The sequence below is a fragment of the Clupea harengus genome, chromosome 21 (assembly GCF_900700415.2).
Source record: "Clupea harengus chromosome 21, Ch_v2.0.2, whole genome shotgun sequence".
NCBI classification, from domain to species: domain Eukaryota; kingdom Metazoa; phylum Chordata; class Actinopteri; order Clupeiformes; family Clupeidae; genus Clupea; species Clupea harengus.
The window spans coordinates 6,240,703-6,250,606 of record NC_045172.1 but is presented as its reverse complement, the minus strand read 5'-3'; the positions used below and the strand labels follow the sequence as shown (position 1 = coordinate 6,250,606).

The 9,904-nt window shown below is 42.1% G+C and overlaps 1 protein-coding gene across 5 annotated transcripts; it reads left to right on the top strand.

The window, feature by feature from the left end:
• Window positions 1-567: 567 nt before the first annotated feature.
• On the top strand, window positions 568-8,860 carry LOC105892439. Of its 5 annotated transcripts, none has more exons than XM_012818700.3 (5): window positions 568-822; window positions 5,273-5,600; window positions 5,693-5,771; window positions 6,405-6,824; window positions 7,246-8,860. In XM_012818700.3, the coding sequence occupies exons 1-5, from the start codon at window positions 617-619 to the stop codon at window positions 7,947-7,949; spliced, it is 1,737 nt and encodes a 578-aa protein (XP_012674154.2). In that variant the 5' UTR covers window positions 568-616; the 3' UTR covers window positions 7,950-8,860. The 5 variants fall into 5 exon arrangements, with proteins under 5 accessions (XP_012674154.2, XP_031414656.1, XP_012674162.2 ...); XM_031558796.2 differs by having other exon boundaries at window positions 569-822; window positions 6,405-6,671; XM_012818708.3 differs by lacking the exon at window positions 568-822 and adding an exon at window positions 3,678-3,946.
• Window positions 8,861-9,904: the final 1,044 nt, after the last annotated feature.

Here is a 9,904-nt window from a genome sequence, read left to right as displayed (position 1 = left end):
CTTAAAACTCACATTTTCTTACTACGTCAAAGCAGTTGCGCATCGATTAAATCACACAAGACAACCGTGACCGTCTCTCGAGGCAAAAACCCAGGCTCTCTGGTGCCGGTCGCGTGTAGCACTGCACCTACAGTAAACAGAGTAGGGGGCTTTCCCAAACTAGCTACTTTACCCTCCCCCTTTTCACTTCCACTGTCGTTGCCCATAGGCTACTTTATGAAATGTTTCGGGTGGCGATTTTTTTTTATTTAGGCCTACATTAAATTCTGCAAATCCCAGGCAACATTAGCCACCCCCTGTGCACGTCCCTGGTGTGAAGTGTTTTTGCTGACGCACTGTACTATTTATTTTTGGTGTTGGTTTTGTAGACGGTCCCTGATAGTTTGAATGTGATAGTGAATTGATAGTTAGAATGATTAAATCTAGGGCTGTAACTCGAATAATTAAATCACAAAATATATTCTAAGCAAAGCTTCGTTTATCACCAAAGTCCCTCGATTAAAAAGTCTCTGCTATCATATCACTCGCGTTATGTGGCCTGCTCAGCTCCGATATCATTGTTTCACACGGACTGTTATTATTGACACACGCACATTCAAATATTAAAGGTGGCACAATGGCGGACAATCAAGAGGCTGGCCGTAAAAGGCCGAAAATGTCCAAAGTTTGGGAACATTTCCTATTAAGAAAAGAGGACAACGTTGTGCAGTGTATATACTGCCTAACGGACCTGGCGTACCATCACAGCACCTCATCAATGCTTCAACATCTCACCAGAAAACATCCGCACCTTAACAGTTCACCAAGCGTAGCCTCTACAAGGTAACGTAAAAGTTGACTACGATTGCAAACTAATTCCTGGGTTCAATTGACGACGTCACTTCCGAAAAGCCTGCCGCCATATTGGTCCCTCATTCGGGCATAGACAAACATATATAGATATGTATGTCTATGGATTTGGGTGCCACTGCTGAAGTTAACCAGTGTTTTGTATTCATAGTTTTCAGTCACGTGACTACAATAGGTAGCTGACGGGCAAAAAGAACAGCGAAACAGCGTTAAACAGTGGACAACTTCGAGCAGTGCCGCCTACTCAACTACGATCGCCATCAACCACAGACCATACCACTATAGCCAGACAGAGATATTTAGAAAAAAATAAAATGTTTGATCCATGTACTGCACCCGCTGACATTTTTATTTCTTTAACCACGACGAAGTCCCTGCCAGAGCTCTAGTGTGGAGATATTTACATCTAGCAATAGAAAATCCATCCCCCTACACATCTCAAAAACTGAAAGCCTACAAAAGCACAGATAGTTATTTAATTTTCAGAAGTGGATGGGTTCACAACGCTGTCGTCTGGAAGGTGAAAACAAAAAACATCTTCATAATCAGAGCAAAGATGAGTGCCATTTAATAGCTAGCTACCAGCTAGCGAGATACCTGCTGTTAGCTACGAGCTACCTGCTGTTAGCTACGAACTACCTGCTGTTAGCTACGAACTACCTGCTGTTAGCTACGAACTACCTGCTGTTAGCTACGAGCTACCTGCTGTTAGCTAGCAGCCTTTAGCCTACCCAACGCTGTTCTTTATCATTTGACACAAGTTTCTGGTTTAAACAAGTACGAACCCCTCGTCTGGCGAATGACAACTTAAATTATCTTCCCATATATTTTCTACTGGCATTGTAGTATTACCAGTTGGATGACAAAATACACTAGCCTAGCCTACTTGCTTAGGTACTTGTCGCAATCTCAGAGAAGAAACCGGGTAATCCAATTTGAATTGTGTTGATGCTTTGTTTCTTGACTTTATTACTTGATCTATTCCCGTTTTAGGTAGTTATTCTGATAAATGAGGCGACCAGAACAGGGTGACTGCTTTTATTACCAGCCCCAAAAGTATGGCTGCTTTACTGTGTGTCCGAGAAAAATTGACTCAGAAGACGTCTACAATCAACTGGTAGCAACGTGGGCGGGTTTTAAATGCGATAAAAACAAAATCCGGGCTTGTCTCCTCGCCGATTTGAACAGCCAACCGAGCAACAACTGTCTAGCATTTTACTACCTAAGTCAGACAATGTTAAAGCGGAGATATTAAATTATATTGAATGAAAGGTGGTCGGTTCCTGTATAAACTCCAGTGTTAGACAGGTGTGGAATGTGTTTTTTGCCCTTCAGCTGGTCATTCTGACGTCACGTGAAAACTATGAATTGTAAGCATTTTTCTGTCAATGGGAGCTAAAAAATAAAACCGTTCAGAAACCCCGTTTGCCTTTTGGCTCTACCATTACAAAGAGTGCTAGAGACCGGTGGTCTCGCGTTAGCATCAGGAGAAAGTTGATAAAGAGGTGACATTTGTCACTCGTACTGCTTTATCATTCCCTTTTTCTGCACTACCTGACCCAATCAGATCACTTTTATGCTACTATTGAATCTATATAACTGTAAATTCGATCTTAGTTTATTTTAGGGCATTTACGTTTTCATTATAAAAGAGATGAGGGGAGTATGCATTAAAATAACGTATATTAACCTAAATCAGAAATGTTTCTTTATTGCATTGTGTAATATAACGCACTCATGTTATTATCCATTATACTTGTCCATTGTGTAGATGGCCTAATGCTGAGCAACGATTAGTCGATTTTTATTATCGACGCGTCATATAAACATAACACAAAAAGTAAGGACATTTTGTGTTTGGTAGATTATTTCTTTGTTGTAACAATGCTTCTTGGCAATGAATATTATACCGTTGGAAAGCCTGTTTATTTCCCTTTTAAATGGTGCCCCATTTGTAAGGAACATGCATTTGTGGGATGGGCCGCACAGCTGAGTATTTGGGTAGAGCCCAAGTAAAATTTGCCAAAATTCTCTGCCAATGCTAAACAGTTTATTCTCATGTTGGTATTCACACTTGTTTTGAGTTGTTTGGTGGCTTGGATAATTGAACTCTCGATCAGTAACAAGGAACAAACAAGACATATTGGCAATTTTACACTTTATTCATTTAATAAACGGTCAGGAGCCTCAGGAGCGGGTGGAAGATCCATACGCAGCAACAACAGCCTGGCACCTCCTCCTCATGCTGGTCACCAACCTGGTCACACTTTGCTGTTGGATGGCATTCCATTCCTCAACCAGGAGTCGTTGCAGGTCAGCCATCGTGGTTGTGTGGGTCAGTAACACATACAGCATGCCCAAGCTGATCCATAAAGTGTTTAATTGGGTTGAGGTCTGGACTCATGGCAGGCCATTCCATTCTCTCCCTGACGGTGTATTAAATGAATAAAGTGTAAAATTGCCAATATGTCTTGTTTGTTCCTTGTTACTGATCGAGAGCTCAATCATCCAATCCACCAAACAACTCAAAACAAGAGTGAATACCAACAGGAGAATAGAAGAAGTTTGCCACATTTTGCTTGGGCGCTGCCCACATACTCAGCTGTGCTGCTCATCCCACAAATGCATGTTCCTTACCAATGTGGCACCATTTAAAAGGGAAATAAACAGGCTTTCCAACGGTATACGATTTATTGCCAAGAAGCATTGTTACACAAAGAAATAATCTACCAAACACAAATGTCCTTACTTTTTGTTCTATGTTTATTATAAAAAGATTCAGAGCGACCGGTAATTTTCATTCAGCATTGCAATTCACTATAGGAAGTGCTGGGGGCACTATCGCTTCCGTTGTCTACATGCACCAAGGCAAAGAAGAAGGTTATTTTTGAACAATCATGGCGGAACGAAGAGTGGGAGAGCCGAAAAAAGCGAGACCGAAACTTTCAAAAGTCTGGGAGTATTTCACCATCAAACCAAACAAAACAGTACAATGCAGCATCTGCAAAACAGAATTGGCATTTCACAGCAGTACTACAGTAATGCACGAACATTTAAAACGCAAGCATCCTGGAGTCACCACGTCTTCTCCTGATGGGTACATTTTAGTTAACTGCCTAATATAAGTAACGTTGTATTGTTAAGGTTACGCTTACGTGTAGGAAAACAGTGGATGCTTGCCAACGTTATTTCACGTATGTTAAGTGCAATGTAGTAAATCAGTGAATTATCAGAGTAGCCTTTTCGTTCGTTCTGAATAGTTCACCTCCTCCATTTAGCATTCTTCAAACAAAAGATTGTGGAAACAATTACGAGAATTACATTTTGAGTCATTATTTTTAATTTGCTATTGGAAATAATAATTAGATCAGTCAATTAATAGAAAAATATTAGGGCTGTCAAAGATAACGCGTTAATCTTTGAGATTATTGTGGCCGAGATTAATGCTATAAAATATTTTAACGCAATTTGGTTTACTTCCGGTTTGCGTTGACCCCTCCACGGAAACGCCGCGTGCCTACAGTCATTTAAATAGGAAAGACCGAGACGCAAGTGGAAGATGCAGAGAGCTAAGGGATTGTTGGGCGGGAAGTTTGTGTTTAAGAGGAACTATGACGGAACAATCGACAAAACTAAAGCTGTATGTATCTTTTGTCAAGCTGAATTTAACTATCACAGAAGCAGTACGTCTTTAAGTTATCACCTTAATGCAAAGCACCCGACGGAAAGCAGTCCCAGGTAAGATGGTCGCTAACCCACAACCCACACTCCACATCTCGAGGAAAATAACTAGACTAGTCCGTGAAAAGGTTACCAACGCTGTAGCAGTTCGGGTTGCAGGTGACTGTCGGCCCATCAACATAGTAGAAGACGGCGTGAAAAACTACTCACTTCAGACAGCGTGTATTTTAGACACTGTTGTTTAATGGTATTTGACCGAGGTGTTCCGAATTGCTTCAGGGGACAATTCTTACGATTTACCGCCGAAGGCACCACAATGGTCTCGCATACATTTCTTGTATGTCGGCGAGAGAGCACGAAACAAATACCATTAAACAACAGTGTCTAAAATACACGCTGTCTGAAGTGATTACTCGTTATTGTTTTAGATTTAGTCTTTAGAAGAAAAACAAACTTTTAATCGCGATTAATCTAGATTAATGAATTTCAAAATGTGAGATCCGTTTCGGACACAAACATGTCGGCGCTAAAGCACGTTGACGTCACATGGTACCCATCAATATGAACACTAGCGCTAGTTAGAACGTACGGTATTTGTAATTATTTGTAGACTATGTTATGAGTCGATAGTGATGACACGGCATGCTGTTAAGTAGCAAGTGAGCAAATGCACCAAGATCTCCTGTAATTTACTCCTCATCTCTCTCTCTCTCCCTCCCTCCCTCGTGGAAACACTATGAAGACCCCAAGACCATGGAGACCCCATCCAGTCAGAGCTTCTGGCTGGGACCACCATATTCAGGACAAGGATTCTGTCTCTCATGGAGGCTTTTATGGTGAGGACGACATCAGAAATAGTCTCCATATTTGACGAAATTTATATGGGAGCAGAAACTAAGTTAATGCAGAAGAGAAAGGAAGTGGAAGCCCTCACAGAGAGACTGAAGGAGCGCGAGCAATTGTGTGCTCTGAATGTGTGTCACAACCTGCCAGACGTCAAAGTGGAGAGAGGACAGGAGCTTTTGGAAAGTGTCCTGTTCTATGGACAATCCGTACCAGAAATGACAGAGGTTAGTATATTGGACCGTAGACCGGCTTTACTGCTATCATTAGGCGTGCATGTTAATATAACTTTGATTTGTTGAATTAAACATCTTCTTAGACTGTGGAGTTTCCCCTGGAGTGTGTGGTGCAGAAGGCAGAAGGACCAATTAAGTCAGAACCGGTGGCGCTGCCATGTGGTAAGGACTTTGTCTACACTACACATGTTACCATACTTGATTAACTGTCATTTGTCAGGCTTAGTTTAATGAAACATTACACCTTTGCTTGTGTATGTTGTGTGTGAGAGTCTTTGTTATAAAAGAGATTCTGATTTCCAGCATTAAGCTGAGTCTCGTTGACCAGTGTCTGTCAGTTTCAAACAGTTTCTAACGCTACTCAAATGAGGGTGACTTCATCTTTTTTTTTTGTGACCTTTTGTGAATTACCCTGAATTCAACTGTTGCTTTTTAGTCAAAATTGGAACCAGGTTCAACTTTATTCTCTCCAGCCTGGAAACTGGAAGACTGTATATGTGCACACATTTCAGAGTTCAGGCGTAGGCTAGTCGCCCTTCCGTTTACTGAAGTTTCTTTCATCTTTCCTGTACTCTCTTCTCTTCCTTTCAAATGCTGTTGGTGTGGCACACCGACACTGTCACGATCATTGCATTTAGTACCCATTCCTGTATCTGTAAACACTCCGTGTGAATATGTTCTCCCTATGTATATGTGATCTATGTATGTGTATATATATAAGTGCATATGTGATCTATGTATGTATATATAAGTGTATATGTGTATAAGCTACTGGATGACCTAAATTTCCCTCAGGATTAATAACGTATCCATCCATCCATGATGAGGCGCTGCTGGGTGCTCCAGTCGGGGCAGCAGAGGGAGCTGAGAGCGCGGTCCCTCCTGTAGGGCAGCCACACCAAATGAAGCAGGGAACAACACGCTCTGCTGCCACAGCAGGACAAGGCTCCAGCGTGGCTGCACAGGACTCTGCCAGTGTGAGGCAGAATCTGGTACTCAATGGTGCTCCGGAGTCAGACCAGGCAGCCCCTCCTGCTGTTCGACGCCGTGGTCGGCCTCCTGGTAGGAAGAACTTCATCTCCTCTTCATCACCAAACGCAAGTTCTTCCCAGGCCCTTCAAACTGAAGATAATGTAAATGCAATGGTGCTCACTAAAAAACATAAAAAAAGAGTGCGGCTTACAGACTTTCGTACTTGGCAGGAGTTCAAAAAGCGTAAGTACGTCATTGGTAGCACTTGTTCTAAGGACTTCCTCTCAGAAGAAGTAGAATGCTTTGAAATTAGTTCTTCGGGTTTGCCTCTGTAAAAATAGGTGTTGTATTTTAGGGAGTGAAAAAATATATGTGCATCACCAAATTGACCCATTTGTTTTCCTCGTCAATGGGGTTTGAATGATTAGGCGGCCACATTTGAAAGTGCTTAGATATTGAATAATGGATATACGTGTTACATTAGGGGAAGGAGATCATTAAAGAAATTCAGTTCTGTGAATTTCAGACACATAGCTCCGCACAAATCCTGAAACCCATTGGTTCAAGTTAAGGTGACGGTGGATCTTTAGTCATGTTGCCTCTGTGTTTTTAACACACTCTCTCTCTTGTTTCTCTTGCTCTCTCTCTCTATGAAAACCACCAGAGTGCATGGTGTCAAGCTCTTCAAATATTTCCCCATATGATCACTCCGCTGAGCAGGAGCCCCTGAGCAGAGCTGATGAGGAGCTGCTGGGGTCTCCAGTTGAGGAAGAAGAGGGAGCTGAGAGCGCGCTCCCTCCTGTAGGGCAGCCACACCAAATGAAGCAGGAAACAACACGCTCTGCTGCCACAGCAGGACAAGGCTTCAGCGTGAGGCAGAATCTGGTAGCCAACGGTGCTCCAGAGTCAGACCAGGCAGCCCCTCCTGCCGGTCGACGCCGTGGTCGCTCTGCGGGTACGAGTTCAGTATCTTTGTGTGCTCCAGGGACAACCCTTGACCTCAGAGGCCGCTCGGCTGCGGTGAGCACCAACAGCAGACCTCACGAGACTTTAGAGGGGCTGGATAGCTTTCCGTGTGTGGATGCACCTGGAACAAAAAGTCTACTGTCCCCGAGAAAAGATTATCCCTTTGTGGTCGTGACTAAGGAGGAGGATACAGATGATTGTTTGTCTTCTGAATCTGAGATTGAAAATCCTGCTGATATGGATGTGAAATACACTGCTGTCATGAGGGAAACTGAGAACTCTAAAGCCATTGAGAATCCAGAAGATGGGTATCAACAGGGGGAAGAAGACATGTCTCTAAAAAGAAGGTCTGCAGTGAAGAGTGAGAAGATTCCAAGAAAAAAAACAAAGAATGAAAATTGAAATGATCGCTTTGGCCAGCAATATATACATTTCTGTATAGTTGAAAATGTGGTTGTCAGTTCCCCTCATATGTACCAAACGATAAGATGATTTGTATTTGTGCCTGGGTCCTGCATTTGGCATTTCTGTGGAATTAGTCATTTTCTTTTACTTGAAGGGCAGATTTTCATACAACTTCCCTGTTTCAGAGTGCAAACATGATGGGAATGGGGCTCTGTATCCCTTTTGAAAAAAATTCTGCAAAAAAGAACTACAGCTGATGTAAGTAAAAAAATAAAGATTAACACAGCTCATTATTTTGTTGCACAATGGACCACCAATGGACCCCATCACGGTTCGTTTTTTTTTTTTATTTCTTCAGGGTCAAGAGGGAAGAGAGTGAAATGGTGGCCTTGTTCTTTGTGGTAAGTGCAGTTGGGCATGTGCTGGACTGTGCAATATTGTAAATGCAGAGTGGTTTCAATCAAAGGGTTGGTTAATTATAGGCACTATAATATTCCCCAATCTATAATGCTGGGGAAAATAGTTGCTTTTACAATGCATCACGATGCGAAAGTGAAATTCTCACCTTCCCCCGTCTTGCCTTCCAAACCTGACACAGAGGGGAATTTACCTATTCCTGCTACCACTCCTGTTTCAACATTCTCCACTCTTTCAAGATGGGAGTCTTTGATGCATGAGTCTGATAACAACAGGCCAGGCACCGGGTCCTGCGTTTTACAAGCATCTGCTCCAGTTGACACATTCCTCAAACATTCATCCAGATCAATCAATCTCCGGGCCATCTCACCCTCTCCTCTTTTGATCTCATCTGTAGATTATGCTGAAACTCGCCTGTGATCCCCAACCTTATCTTTAGCCAATTTTATAAGTGATTTTCATTAAAATCTGTAACTCCTGCTTTCTCTTAATTTCTCTCTCTCCACTTTTGTCCTTATTCCAGTGATCTCATATCTTTCCTGGCATTTGAACCAATAACGTCAGGTCACATAAACCCCTACCTCGGGCCAGGCAGTGGTATGGTCTTAAGTTCTTTTTGACCATTTCCTACAGTGTTGCCTTACCACCTCTGAATCTAATGAATATAAATGTAATTACTGCCTCTAAAGGTGTACATTGTTCTACTTTTACTAAGGTTGCTAAGGTCCAAATCAGAACCGGAGCCTCCTCGTCATGCCACATGCAGGTGTGGCAGACAAAGAATATGCCTGCGCAATTTTGTTACATTTCTCATTGGAAAGTGTAATTTCCACATCAAATTTTTAATCATTTCACATTTCAAATCATTAGCCTTCAAATGGCTTTTGTGAGAATTCATGTTCTCCTGTAGTATTTGAACTCCTTCCCTCCAGACACCCTCATTCCTGCTATGAACTCCCCCCCTTTGCCTTTTGTCCTCTGATCTCAGCCCCCATTGTCTCCCCTTCCTGCCATAACCTTAGGACCACACCTAGGGTCTCATCACCACTCCCCTGTATTCTCTTCTTACCTGACTGAATGTTATAAATGCCAACACATTCTTACTGTCAGGTAGGCCATACTCATAGAGGGTCTGTACACGCTGAAATAAACTCCAAAATCCTGTCTATGTCTTCTGGTTCATTCTTCAAATTTGGCGTGCTCATTAGATTCTAACCAGACCCCCATTGAAGAAAGTTTAGGTGACATATCCAAATATGCTTATACACACATCACCCCTCCATACATTGTACATTGTCATGTTGGATCTACTCCTATATATCTACAAGTTTAAAAAAAAAAAATGAATTTATAGTAGTATTCATGAGTACATGGGAAATGCATTTGTTTAAAGTAGTGGAAGTGTGGCTTTGTTACAATTATTCCATACAAATTTTTAACATCACATATGTTTAGGTCTACACACGCACATATACACAAACACACACATACAGTGTGTCAGCAGACCTCATTCGTTATCTTCCTCCTCCTGGTTA